General features: G+C 44.8%; 1 protein-coding gene across 1 annotated transcript in view; it reads right to left on the minus strand.

Annotated features, from left to right (window-relative positions):
* The window catches only part of F2 (coagulation factor II, thrombin), a 330,337-nt gene that overhangs the window by 231,671 nt on the left and 84,217 nt on the right, over positions 1-14,449 (minus strand). Inside the window, exon 3 of the mRNA XM_069623200.1 lies at positions 5,827-5,851. Within this exon, the coding sequence (XP_069479301.1) occupies positions 5,827-5,851 (25 nt within the window). The remainder of the gene's footprint in view (positions 1-5,826; positions 5,852-14,449) is intronic.

Here is a 14,449-nt window from a genome sequence, read left to right on the forward strand (position 1 = left end):
GTGCCGTGTGAGCATTCCCTGCACATATCGTGCATGCGTAGCGTATCATGTAAATCACCATCCTTTTAGAGACTGGCCTAGTGCCGTGTGAGCATTCCCTGCACATATCGTGCATGCGTAGCGTATCATGTAAATCACCATCCCTTTAGAGACTGGCCTAGTGCCGTGTGAGCATTCCCTGCACATATCGTGCATGTGTAGCATATCATGTAAATCACCATCCGTTTAGAGACTGGCGTAGTGCCGTGTGAGCATTCCCTGCACATATCGTGCATGCGTAGCGTATCATGTAAATCACCATCCTTTTAGAGACTGGCCTAGTGCCGTGTGAGCATTCCCTGCACATATCGTGCATGCGTAGCGTATCATGTAAATCATCATCCTTTTAGAGACTGGCCTAGTGCCGTGTGAGCATTCCCTGCACATATCGTGCATGTGTAGCGTATCATGTAAATCACCATCCGTTTAGAGACTGGCGTAGTGCCGTGTGAGCATTCCCTGCACATATCGTGCATGCGTAGCGTATCATGTAAATCACCATCCTTTTAGAGACTGGCCTAGTGCCGTGTGAGCATTCCCTGCACATATCGTGCATGCGTAGCGTATCATGTAAATCATCATCCTTTTAGAGACTGGCGTAGTGCCGTGTGAGCATTCCCTGCACATATCGTGCATGCGTAGCATATCATGTCACGCATCACCTTTTTAGAGATCAGCCTAGTGCCTTATGAACATTCCTTGGAGACATTGAAGAGATTGCAACTGAGAAAAACTTGCTGATTCAATTAGGTAGTGTGTTATATTAATTATATTAATATATTTTTGCTGTAAAATGTTTGTGGCATGCGTGATGGGGATTTGAGGTTCCCCAATCCTGCATCCTTTCAAGACTAAGCTCACATTATAAATTCTTGATTGCAGGAAATCGAATGTTTGTTTTAGTTTTTTATTAACTGGTCATTTTTAAATTACATTCCGTGATTGATGACTGGCAAAACATGTATGATCAATTAGAAACTGTGTAACAAACATACATTAAAAAGACAGATAAACACATTAGAATGAATGTACCGTTTACTCGTATGTGCCATTATCTGTGAATCATCATAAGGGTATCTCTAAAAAGTGTAGAGTCATACGTTTTACTATATCTTACAGAGGTATGTTTTGTGATTGAAATGTCTTTATTTACAAGAGCCCCCACGGAGACACCTTCATTATTTTTCACAGGTTTGTGAAGTGCTGCATATGTTACATTATGATGAACTTCAGATCACTATTGAGGGAACTGGGTACCTGCCTTGTGAACACCATTGCAGAGGATACTGGAGAGACCTTATGTATGAGGGTCAATCATTTCCAAGGGGGTTCTCCTGGGACAAGTGGGGGAAGGTTGTTTCAGTTGGCTTCCAGGTTCTGATTGAAAATCATGTTTCACATGGGGAAGGCATCCGTGGCCTCCTAAAACTGAGGAGTGATGGATAGAAATGCCTTGCATTAATCATAACCACTAGCAATTGATCTGTGTAGTCTTGCATTCTATTGTTTTTCAGCCTGATATTACAGAATGGGGAAAACCACAAAGGACACCCGGCTTGGTCCAACCCCACAAGGTGTGGTCCAGCCAGAAATCCCAGATCACATCCCCCATGTACGAGACTGCAATCAACCCGAGCCGTGTTTCATCTTTGAGGTGTAGATTAAGAGTGTAGGAACAGCAGGCTCAGGGCCCAAGTCTGGGTATAGCTGTGCCACTAAGGCTGACTTTGCAGCCCTGAAGAGTGATGTGTGCCTTCTGTAAAGACACACAACGCCGAAAAAACAGAATGGAAGGCTGCACATAGGAGTTGCAAGTTATTATGATTAATTCAAAGATTTTCCATCCACCAACACCCAGTGCTGGCATCCTAGGCAGATGAAGACAAATTTGAGAATGAAAGAATCAGGTTTGAATTGTTAGGTTTAGAAAACTATGCAGTGCCCCTTTTATTGTAAAAGTGATACATCATCTAAGCAGACAGGGAATGTTTGTACTGTGTTGGAAATGTTGTTAAATGCAAAGTTATGCTATGCCAAGTTGTTGAGTTATCTATCAGTCTCAGTTGGTTCACAATTCTTTCATGCAGAAAGTGCCCGGGTGAACGGTCATCAGCCTATGTGGCCATGTACTGGGAGATCCTTGGGAATGTGCTGTGCAGGTTTATTTTCAAAATGACCTGTTTCCAAGCGGGACTAATAGAAGTCGAAGTGGGTGGGAATTTAAGGGTTCAACGTTCCTCCACTTTTTGGGAATAATCCATCGTCCAATAAGGGCCATTCTATTGCTGTCCATGACTCTGGTAAAGGGGAGATTAAGAGGCTCGGCTTGAGTCCAAGCACTGGAAAGACCCAATTGCATCCATGGGACAGTGAGAAGAAGGAGCAACACGAGTGATCACCTTAGTCCAAGGTTGGTAGCGAGTGGTGAGGCCAAAACAGTACAGATGAACAGAGTTGTCCCCAAATAGGTTGTTCAAGAGCCTTGGTTTGCAGGTGCAGAAGTTCCAATCTCCTGTTTATAAGAAATCAGGTTGCGAAAGCCTGCATTCATTTCCTTCAGGCGAGCTCTTTAGCGAGGGCAAGGTGTCTCTCCAGTCTCTGACACCCTACTCTCAAAGCTGTCTCCTTGCCACAGCCCACGTGGAGGATGGGTTGCATGGCTGCTTTGTGGGTATTCATGTAGTGCACAGGTATCCGGAAAAATTACGTGGAACACAGACGCCCTTAATGATGTTCCTTCACAAATGTCATCCGTGGATTGTAAACTGTGAAGGTTTGATTTCTTATTGGTCTTAGAGGTGTTCGGAAGGGGACACAGTCTTCCCACACCCCAAGCGCTTCAGAAAAAGGCATAGACCGAGGAAGGGAATGTAAGAGACCAGAGAGGAGGGGGGGCCCTTAAAATGCTTCTACACAATCACATTAGTGCATGCTTTATAGGTGTAGTGCACATGCGGGAACAAATCCCATCTTAAATATTAGCAGCCATATTTGAAACATAAGGTTTAAACGCAGCCCAGCAGCCAGCAATCCAAGCGTAGGCTGCGAACATGAGGAAAATACCAGGTTGTGTACCAGGCTCTGATGAGAAAGGCCAGAGCCACAGAGATCTATAAACCCTTCATCGCTGTAACAAAGTTGGCAACCTTTGTGCTCTAGGAAGAATGTGACCTGCAAGGCAATGGGAGGAGGGGGTTTATGGCTAATCCATTGAAAAAGATGCACCGAAAAGACAATGCATCAAAAAATATGCATCGAAAATAAATGCATCGAAAGTCCATGTTTAACATTAAAAGTACATATCCATCGAAACTTTTCCATCGTATGGATATGTACTTTTAAATGTAAAAGATAGCATTTCAACGCTTTTACTTTCTATGTTAAAACATTACATGGAGCTGTCCAGTGCTGAAATTTCGGCACTGGCCAGCTCCTTGTAATGTTTTACTTTTTTTTGTATATTGGGGGGTTCCCCCTAGACCCCCCAACCCCCATGCACACACCCCCTTAACACTAACCCAACCCCAACCCTAACCCTTATCTAACCCTTAATCTAACCCTAAATCTAACCCTAGCCCCAACCCTAACCCCTAACCCGAACCCAACCCTAATCTAACCTTTAATATAACCCTTAATCTAACCCTAAATCTAACCCTAACCCCTAACTCTACTCTAACCCTTAATCTAACCCTTAAACTAACACTTAATGTAATCCTAAATCTAATCCTAGTACCCAACCCTAACCCCTAACTCTAACCCTAACCCTATCTATCGAAATTAACCATTGAAAATTATTCAATGAATATGCTTTTCGATGGAAAGGCAATTCAATGAATAATTTTAGATGGAAAGGGTTTAGATGGAAAGATCAGGTACCGGAGGAGGGCTGTACATCTCTGTATGATACAATCCCAGAAGAAGGAGGGCACGCGTCTCCGACCCCCACCAGTCCACATTCTAAGTTATAATACCCAATGCCTTAGCCTTCAGCCCCCTGAATTCCCAGGTACCAGCCAGCCTCCAGACCACTGATCATACAACTGTTAGACCCCCAATCGCCAAGAAAATCAGAAAGCATGGCTCTCTTGCCTTCACGTCTGGGTCACGTCATTTGTGATGCGAGGTGCAGGGAGGGATGAAATGATAGCCCAGAACGAGGGTGGAGAATCTTGGAGAGGTGCTGGCCTGTCTGGGAGATAATGAAGTGTGTGAGTTAGTATGACCTCAGCTTTCCCCAGACCTCTGTTTGCTTGTACCAGGTCCACTGCTACATAAAGATGTGCTGTTTACCTTGCAAATAAATTGTCAATTACCTAGCTTTTGACCGATGACAAATGCAGCATCACCCATGTGGAAGAAGATGGACGGACGGGGCTGGGACCAGTGGCCTGGCATCCCCCCTAGAGCAGGAGGCCTATGTAAAGGGTCTCAATAACCAGCCTCACGGATTTCCACTGTATGTAATGATCTCACTGATGACGCTATGTACCCTTATAATGTACTGCTAATGCAGATTTTACCAGAACTTTCTGCTGCAGCAGAGTTCTTTGTTGGCGCTTCCCATTTCTGTGTGGAAATAAACCTTGTTTCCCTTGCAAAAGGTGTATTGGGCCTTTTTCCCTAGTGGGTTGTATTTTTTTGGGTGTGAGCACCTAGGGGGTTTTCCTACAGAGGAGACAACAGAAGCGTTGCATACAGGAACCAGAAATGTCATAGGAGAGCTCCTCCGATAGCTTCTTGCTTCTTACACGTGCTCTTCCTCCATGCACTTTCTCTCACCTTCCTCTTCCTCTCCTCGTGTCCACATACAGGACGCATCATACATACAGCGAGAGAGGACTGCACACCACAATGCGACTACTGGTGCTCACTTCCCCGGACATGAATCGGTGCTGGAAATGGAGCAGAGTACTGAGGAGTGGGTCTGCCTGCCCGGTCCCCGTTGAGGCCATAGAACAGAGATACGAGGGACATGCAGGGTTGGAGGGGGAGACTTGCTGAATTGATGAGCTTCTGCGGAAGAGACACGTAGGTCTTGTAATGCATTCAACCATAGCATACTAAGTTATTGGACATCTGATCGAATTTGAATCCACAAATCTTTCAAATATTTGTTTAACAATTTTCGTTGAAAGGACTGACATCAAATTACGCCCCTGCAAGAAAGGTAGTGTGATGGGGAAATTCATTTTGAGAAGAGACAAATAATTTGTACTTTGTTTTGGAAATTATTGTGAATTCATACAGATGCAAGTGGTAGGATTTCATTGGGAAATGAAAAGGACCAGAGTTGGTAGAGTCACCGTTCATGGATGGACGCCTCTATAGCTGGTTAGATGGTTTGGTTGGTCTAGGTTAGAATCTCTGCACAGTCCGTTCAGCCTAAACAATGGGGATCATTTCTGACTCACTCAAAGGTATTCAAGTTTATTGACCATGGAAGCATAAAAGGCTTGCTCTGTTGGGATTCTATCGACTTTTGCACATAGATCTCTGCCGCTGGCGCATTAATCCAATGGCATATCTTGCCAGCTACCAGTCTGCTCCACTATGGCCGCGAGCCAGAGGCAGGAATTGACATCAGGGAAAATTAAAAGGCTACATATACTCTTAGCATGTTAACTTGATGTGGTTGTATGTGAGTTCACATGTGTATGTTGGCAGTTTGTGCGAGTGTTAGGGCATCTGTGTTAGTTTGTGTATTAATGTGCATGCAAGCCTTCCTTTGATACGTGAGCATGTTTGCTAGTTATGCTGTGTGTTAGTGCTAGTAGAGCAGACGCTTACCTTGATATTTGGCCCAGAAGATATCCTGTAACAGAAGAGAAAGTCAGGTTAGGAGGTGAGCACATGACCATCCAGTATAACACCCACATCCCCACCTGCACATTGACTCTAGAGAAGGGCGAGCTCTGCTGTACATGGGAGGGAGCCATAGATCCACAGCTCCAACCCCCGCATCACTGTGGAACCCCTAGCATGTAGACCGCAGGTGAAGCATATTTACTCTGGAGGTACCTTTTTAATGGATATGTATTTGTACAAATGTATGGGTGCAAGTATCCCAGGTCCACCCAGGCACCAATCGCTGATCAAGAAAGAAGCAAAGCCCCTGGAGAAGGAGATAGGTGGGCCAAACATAGCCATTGACTAGCCAGGGATTAGACTGGGAACCAATGTTCTCAAACCAACCCCACGTTACTCAGAGCAAGCAAGCCCCACCGCCTAACTGGGTGGAGTGTATGGGGGAGAGATCCCCAACAACATACCTTTTAAAAACGGGGTATTTAACAGCACACTTTGTAATATGATTACTGAATAACAATCATGTTAAGAGCACAGTTTGTAATCTCAGAGTGTACCATGACCTCCAAGGACAGAGGAAACAACAAAGAGTACACTGAGTGGAGCTTAAAATGTAAATGTCCTTTAATGTTGTCAACCCCGTTCAGCCAGGCCCGAGGCCTATGTGTAAAGTTGTTTTACTTTGCTTTACTTGCAAGTAACATCCTCCACTCTGTGTTTGGTGATTGTAGTTGAGATCAAAAACGTAGAGACGAGAGTGCTGCTGGTCCATGGTCTCCATCCAAAAGTCTATCCAAGAACATACATCCTTACAGGAGTTAGAAATGTGTCAGAGAGAGAAAAGAGGCAAGAAGAAAGGAGCACAGGCAAAGAAAGAGGGGGAGGGAGTGAAGGCATTGACAGAGAAGTGGAAATACAAGGTAGGAACACAGACATGGAGAGTTAGAAACTGAAGCAGACGTTCAGAACTTAGAGGGATAGAGGAAAACGAGGAAGTTCAGAGCTGGAGAGCGAGGATGAATACATACATAACAAGTTAAAAGAAAAATGTTGAGTTTAGGAATAGAGAAGGAGGGGAGAAATAAAGGAATTATCTGAAAACTGAAAAGAGTTACATAAACAGAAGGAGGACGTGCAGTAGGATTAGAGAGGAGAAGCAGATCCTACAACAAAGGAAAGTAGAACAAGTTCTGGGTGTACACAATGGATTTGGAGAAATAGAGAGTCCAGCAATAGACAGAATGACAGAGGAACGCATCAATGGAAAAAAGGAGGGGAAAAGGTTGGGAAGGAGATAAAGAATCTAGGGTGAGGAGGAGAAGGAGAAGAAGTACAGTACTCTAATGGAAAGGGGGAGGGAAGGATGGAGTGCAGGAACTGAAACATTATTAGAAGCTACACCTTAATTACACACTGCTTACCCACACTGAAAGCCTTTTGTTACGTAAAAGTGAAATCAGAGTTTACATTTTTTTGGAGACTGCTCCCTCGTCAGCCCCATTCCAAACCAGCCACTAACAAAATGGCAGAGACTATCCTCTTATCCCCTATACTCAGTTGTGACAGTATGGAATGAATGATGGCATGAGTCGAGGCATAGAACTCGAAAATCTTATTGATAAGGGAACCTGGGTAGGGTGTCAGGTGGTGTGGAACTCCATGCTTTGCATTCGAGTCGTCCCAACGTTTCGCACCCTCTATGTTTTGGGGGATTTTGGTCTCCCAAGTCCCCGAAGGCAGGGCTTCTCTGGGGTTTCACTGGTTCATTGTCGCTTGGGCCTCTGGATATGAAGACCCATGGGTAAATGTTTCTCTTTGCTCGCAATTATTCAGTGTCTCGTGGGACTGTGGATTCAAGGTCCAGCGTACAATGCTTCTCTTGGAAGTCACCTGTTCAATGTCTCTTGGGCAATAGAACACATTATTTCTCTTGACTCTCACGTGTTTACTGTCTTTTGGGAATTGAGATTTCAGGTTGCACCATGCAGCACTCCAAATGTTGCCCACTTTCATTATGAGCTCTTGCTACCTGGGAAATCATTGTGTCTTGTTACACTATGTTTCTGGAAACTGGGAAACTTCTAGCATACAGCATGTCTCGAGATCTGTCCTCAATGCTCAAGGGTCATGCCAGAATCTGTGGTCCACTCGCCTTCCAAGCTCTTCCCCACACTGGTCACCCTTTTAAGTCCACGGCTGTCATGGCTGCTGGGTTACAGTGTTAGGCTAGGGATGCCTATGGGATTTGGGGTTGGCCTGCTCCCTGTTGGGGAACACTGCACTGGACTCTGTAGCCAGCAGCCTTGGACTCTCTATGAGGCAGCAGTCACCTGATCTGCAGGTGCAATTGAGGCACCTCGCTGCGATTTCCATGCTAGCTGTCCCTCAGCCTGGTGTGCACTTGTATATAAATGTCATTAGATGACCTAAACGCCTGTTTCATTCTTATCTAGTTTGGGATCTTTATTCACTCTGGCTCCATTTCTTAGTATCCAATTATTGTGTGTTTGATTGATGTAGCTTCCACTAGTGAATTTCCCCCATCACTAATCACCAGCTCCACACAACACATCTCATAATAGCTACCACTGGGGGTGTGGGGTGCTTTGTGTTGGTAAGGTGGGTGCTGCAGGCCGGGACAGCCCACAGAAGACATTGGGGAGCTCATCATGTATGTGGAGTGATGTGACCTCTGTGTCTGGGGTGATGCCCTGTGGCAGGCATTCCTATTTAGTTGATTCTCGCTTGGGTGGTACAACGCCACAGGCAAAGCCACCAGTGGAGTAACGTTGCTGCAAATGTTGCGGGGGCATGTGATGTGAAAAAAAAATGCCCCATCCAAATGAATGGGGACAAAATCTTGTGCCATGAAAGTTGGGGGGGACAAACACCCCTGCCCCCCCCTAAAATTACACCCATGAAAGCCACTGATCTCTCCTTTGTTCCATTAGCTGTAGCCTTGGGTCATTTTTGTCTTGAAAGCCTACAGTTATGGCGACCTTGAGCAGCAGGTGCAATTGTGGATTGTCTCATGGATCATCACACCAGCTTGTGAGGGTGCCTCATGGGTCACACATTGAACCCGCATTAACTTAACTGGAGCTTAGCCTCTTATAGGAAGTAGTGGGCGAGACAAACATGTAAATGGTAGATATAGGGCCGATGTAAAACAGAGGACCTTGCCTCAGAACCACTTGGATGCTTTTCCGAAGATGGGCTGAGTGATGGTAACCTCGCGTTGGGTATCTTTGCCAGGATCAAAATTGCTGGGGAATTTTCAGCTATGCTTGTAGTCTAAAAGAGCTGGTTAGCTTGTCACTAACAGCTACAAGGGCCTTGCCATGGACTCCCCATGCCACACAAAGAATGATTTGTATTCGGAAATGGTTGTAAAGGAGCAGTAAAAACACTGTGAAGATATGTAAATAATAATATACAATGGATAATGAGTAATACTTTCCATATCCTGTGGAATTTAGAGCTGTGGCAAGGCTCTGCCCCATCTCCTGAGTCCTCGTACATCACTCCTGCTTCTTAGGTGATGACTGATACCCCACAGCTGCCTTCGGCTCTGGCTCATCAAAGCTTTATTGCGTTCCCTGGTCTATTTTATGAAAATGCAAGTATAGGGCGGATTTATTTAATTTGTTTTTACCAGGGAAGAGCTTTGCTGCCAGGATGGGTTGTGGCAACATAGAGGTTCAGGTAAGGCCCCTCCACAGACCTTGTCTGGTTTAGGATCTTTCATCATGTTTTGGGACTCCTCTCTAGGTAGTAAAGGAGCAGACCCTCCTCTTTTAAGGTGTATTGGGGTTTGGCAGTAAAACCAGGCACTAATCACAGGGTTACATCCATGAAAGCATTATGGCGACTGCATCACTGGTGGCCTCCACATTCCAGTTTTACCAGCTTCTGTGTGTCTTTCAGGGGCCACTATTGGTATTTGAGTCTTTGATGAGTGTTCAAATAAGCATTCCTCGGTGAAAAAGTTGAGTAAACCAGGCAGGAATGTCAAAGATACACAGAGCGAAAGCACAGGGACTTCCGGACCCACAACCTCAAGGTAACCTCTATTAGTTGAGCCATTGTGAGTGGTTCTGATCTGAAACCACAAAGATTCTTTTAAACTGAGTGCTGGAGATATGAATTGTAGCTCATCCCACAGAAAAGTATTTCTTTCCATTTGGCCACATATAACTTCATATGGGATGACTACATTTGATTATAAATGTTTTGGTTTTGTTGATTTCATTTATTCAGGATCCTGTTCCATTGTCACAATACAATGTAACATAATGAAAAAAAGAAATCACCAATATTAGAGTACAAAAGGTTAATATCCCACACAAGGACATACAGGTATTAATGACACATGACACTGGGAAAACAATTTAATGTATGCATTTTGTGGTTGCATATTGCCTTAATTGTATCTATAGGAGCTAACTGTCAGAATCCCCTTTTGAAATGAAATTCAAAGTTACGCAGCAATGGAAACCTAACTCCAGCACCCACAGAGGGAGTTGGACATGCTGTGAATGCAAGTATGCCTGGATGGGATTTTTCTCTGCATGTATCCCTACTCTCACCATGGTTAATCCACTGAGTTAGTCCCTTCGCATGTCCTGTGTTCTAGTCAGAACATATATGGTGGGCCAACGAAGAGACGCTGCTGCTTCAATCCCGAATTCCCACCTTGATTGAGATCAATTAATTAAAATATATGACATGCCCGCTCGTTCTTATACAGGGTGCGTTCTGACTCAATCTAACTTTGGATTTACATGGCTCCATGACCCCAACAGAACCATTTTGAACCATTCATGAGCTGTACCACTTGTCACCAGCTTCCTGACAAAACTGCAGGATCCACCTGCCTAAGAACTCAAACCTCTATTACTGCACCAAGGCTGGTTGTATATGATTATGGTAGGTTATTTATAACGTGCTTAATACCCAGAGGTTTCTAAGCGCGGACCTGGGGATCGAACCTCTGTTGCTTCGTGTCATCTTGCTTCCAAGGCGAGAACGTTACCCCTGAGCTATCCCCCATACCTTGAAGTGTTGCTAGAGTCCAGCAAATGCCCTGCAGCCTCCCCATGCCTAGCCTTGTATTCCTGCTGCTCATGTTGTCTGCGCATTGCATCTGGCCGAGTAGATGAAGCTTCAAAGTGTTGAATGGTCAGGAATAGATTCCTGAGGGTATATAGAACCAGCCCCCCATGAGAGCATTCAGGCACTAACCCTAGATATGGGGTCTACCTGGCATAAGGGCTATCTACCTGTGCTTGGCTAAGTGCCTCAAGGGCACAGTGCAAGGACATACATGTATGTCTATTTGAGGAGCAAGGTCTCCTAGCTCTACCATTAGGAGTGAAAGCCATGAGGCATTGTGAACGTTATGGACAGCTCTGCTGCAAGACAGTACCTCAGGGCAAGAGTTCCCCAGAGCATATGGCATTCCCAGTTCAAACGTTGTACAAATGCAATGTCTAGGAGCCACCTGCCATTCTTGTTATGTTATGTTAGCAATTCATATAGAGCGCACGTACACCCGAGGGTATCTTGGCTCTAGGATACTAAGGACAACACCACAGTGCCGGCTTAAAAGAGGAACATTTTAAGGCAAGAACGAAATTGGAGATGGTTCTCCAAGCTCTGTAGAACTGCCGGGAGGTCACTCCAAAGGGTTTCTGCTGCAAAAGAGAAATCCCAACCACCAACCCGTGCCAGCCGATATTTAGGGTTGACACAAGGTTGGCTGTCCTCGACCACTAAGTACGGCCTGGGTTATAGGGCGAGAATTTGACTTGCAGATACTCTGCCCCTTGATGATAGTATGCCTGGTGCACCAGGCAGAGGGCCTTGAACTTCCTAAGCAACAGTTCTGAAGTGGAAGCAACAGGTTGCCTTTGAGCCCTGCTGTATGGACAGACATATTGCATCTCTTCCCCTTCTAGATTACTCTCCAGTAAGAAAAGCTACCATTTGCCTAGTCTTTGATTTGTGGCAGTATTAGCAATGTTATGTATCGTTTCTGGGGTTGCAACACTACTTCTATACTCCTGGAAACTGCTCCTGGTGGAAATGCAATTAAAGGGGAAGTTCACTCAAAAATGTTATTGTCTCAAAAGATGGGCCATAGTTCCTATTTAAAATTTGAGCAAATGAGGCTCAAAATTTTGACATGGGGGCATCCATTTCGTGATATAAAACAGCCTCCTCTGTTCATGTTAGGCTCTGCTCTGGTGGCAATAATCAAGCACTGTGAGCTTTTGCTTACTGCTGCCAGAGAGCAGGGCTTAACACAAAGAGAGGAAGCCGCCACAGTAATTGCCTTCACTTTCATTTTTCGTTTTCTGTGCTCCCCAAGCCCAGGGAAGCACAGAAAACGTAAAATGAAAGGCAGAGCAATTATAAATATGCGCCGCCTGCCGGCACAGTTTCATTAATTGCTGTGATTTTCTTGTATAGTTTTTTTATTAGTTTCCCAAGCACGCAAAACTGAAAACTAAAGTCGCAGCAATTATGAATACTCTGCCGGATGCCGGCAAAATATTCATAATTGCCTGGACTTTCTGAAAACAAAAGGTGCAGCTTATAAATACAACTTAGTTGTATGTATAATTGCCGGTACTTTCAATTTGAGTCTCCCGGGCTCCCCCGCCTTGACTTGAAACGAAAACCAGTGCAATCATAAATGCAACAACGTTGTATTTATAATTGCTGGTACTTTCTTTTTAAGTTTCCTCGGGAGACCTAAAAAGAAGACCAGGGCAATCATGTATACAACAACGTTGTATTCATAATAAAGGTACTTTTGCTTTGACTCGGGGGAGCTCGGGAGACTTGAAATGAAAGCTACTGCAATCATTAATACAAAAACATTGTATTTATAATTGCCGGCACTTTTGCTTTGAGTCTCCCGGGCTCCCCCGGCTCGGGGGAACTTGGGAGACTTGAAATGAAAGCCACGGCAATCATAAATACAACAGGGTTGTATTTATAATTGCCTGGACTTTTGCTTTGTTTCCCAGACTCCCCCATCTCAGGGGAACCAGGCAAAGTATTAAAAAAACACAAAGAAGCACTTACCAGCAGCACACGGCAGGAAGGATCCTGACTGCATTCCCTGCTCTCTGGCTATAATAAGCAAAAGCTCCCAGTAGGGGGATTTTGCTTCATTATTTCAGCGAGAGCAGAGTTTAACACAAGCACAGGAGGCTCATTAATTTCACAAAATGGTTGCCTCCTAGTGATTGACATGTTTGCCTTTGAGCCTTATTTGCTCAAAACTTTACATCGAAACTTTCTTTAAAAATATTTGTCACATATATTTTTCATTATGGCCGATCTTTTGAGACAATAACATTTTTGAGTGAACTTCCCCTTTAAGAATTAACCTGGTGCCAGCACCATTGTCCCTTTTGGTACGACTGTATGTATGTGCTGTCATATAGGCACTGTGGACTGCACAAATTACTTGACGCAGACTTAACTACCAAGCTGTTTATTTTTTTTGCCTAAAGTAAGATAAAAGGGGAAAACATGTCCCAATGTTCAAAACCAACACATGTCTTTCACACTGGGTGTGATAATGTCTCACCTGCCAGTGGTGTGTCAGGTTTACCAGGATTTCCCTATCCCCTGCACTCTTTGAAAAAGGTCTCTGGAGCAGTCTGTGGTGCCACATGCCCTGATACCTCTTTCCAGATAGTTGCCGATTTCCCAAAGGTCTCCAAACTCTTGACGATGTTCACTGGTGTTAGGTGTTCTATTGGTGATCCTTCTTGTCTTCTCGACCAGTAGTAGACAGGTTGTAACTTTGCTGTGTGAGGGAGATGGAGCCAGGAGTATCCACCCCAACCTCTACTGACCTTATCTGTGCCTAGGCCATCTAGATAGGACTTATATCTGCTTGCTTGACTAACTGTTCTCTGATATGCTTGCTGTTAGCTCCACCAGCTTTCTTGGACTAACTGGACCTGACCTGGTCCTGCCTAGCTGCATCTATCACCTTTCTCCACAGATCTGGCTCCCGATAACCATCTCTGCCATTTGATGTTGCCACCTCCTCCATCTGTTGTCATCTTCTCCTCCTGATAACCACTACTACTGCTTGATGTAACTACCTTCTTCAGAAAGCTACACCCCACAGCTGGATTTAACCAACTCCTCCTGCTAACTGTCTCCACTATTTGATGTCACCACCTCCTCCTGATAACCACCTCCATCACTTGAGATACCCACTTCCACCTCCTATCCACCCCCACCTGATGTAACCACCATCTCCTGATAACCATCACCATATCGCTCCACCTTGATGTACCTCTGTGATGGCCCAAGCGCATAGATCTACTACCAAGGTACAATTCTTTTCTTAACACTGGTAACATTTCGCACTGCTAGGCAAGCCTCGAACTGCTATCTACAGACATTAATCTCCACCTGTCCTGCCTAACCGTAACGCCGGGCACAAACATTACTTCCCCGCAATACAGGAAAGTGGAAGTAACGACGACAGCTACCACCGCCTTTAATCATCCCAGCACCAATCCGGGCCACTTATATGCAGCCAATTTAATTGCCGCCTCAGTACATTATC

Source organism: Ambystoma mexicanum, chromosome 11, assembly GCF_040938575.1.
Source record: "Ambystoma mexicanum isolate Mex_15411 chromosome 11, UKY_AmexF1_1, whole genome shotgun sequence".
NCBI classification, from domain to species: domain Eukaryota; kingdom Metazoa; phylum Chordata; class Amphibia; order Caudata; family Ambystomatidae; genus Ambystoma; species Ambystoma mexicanum.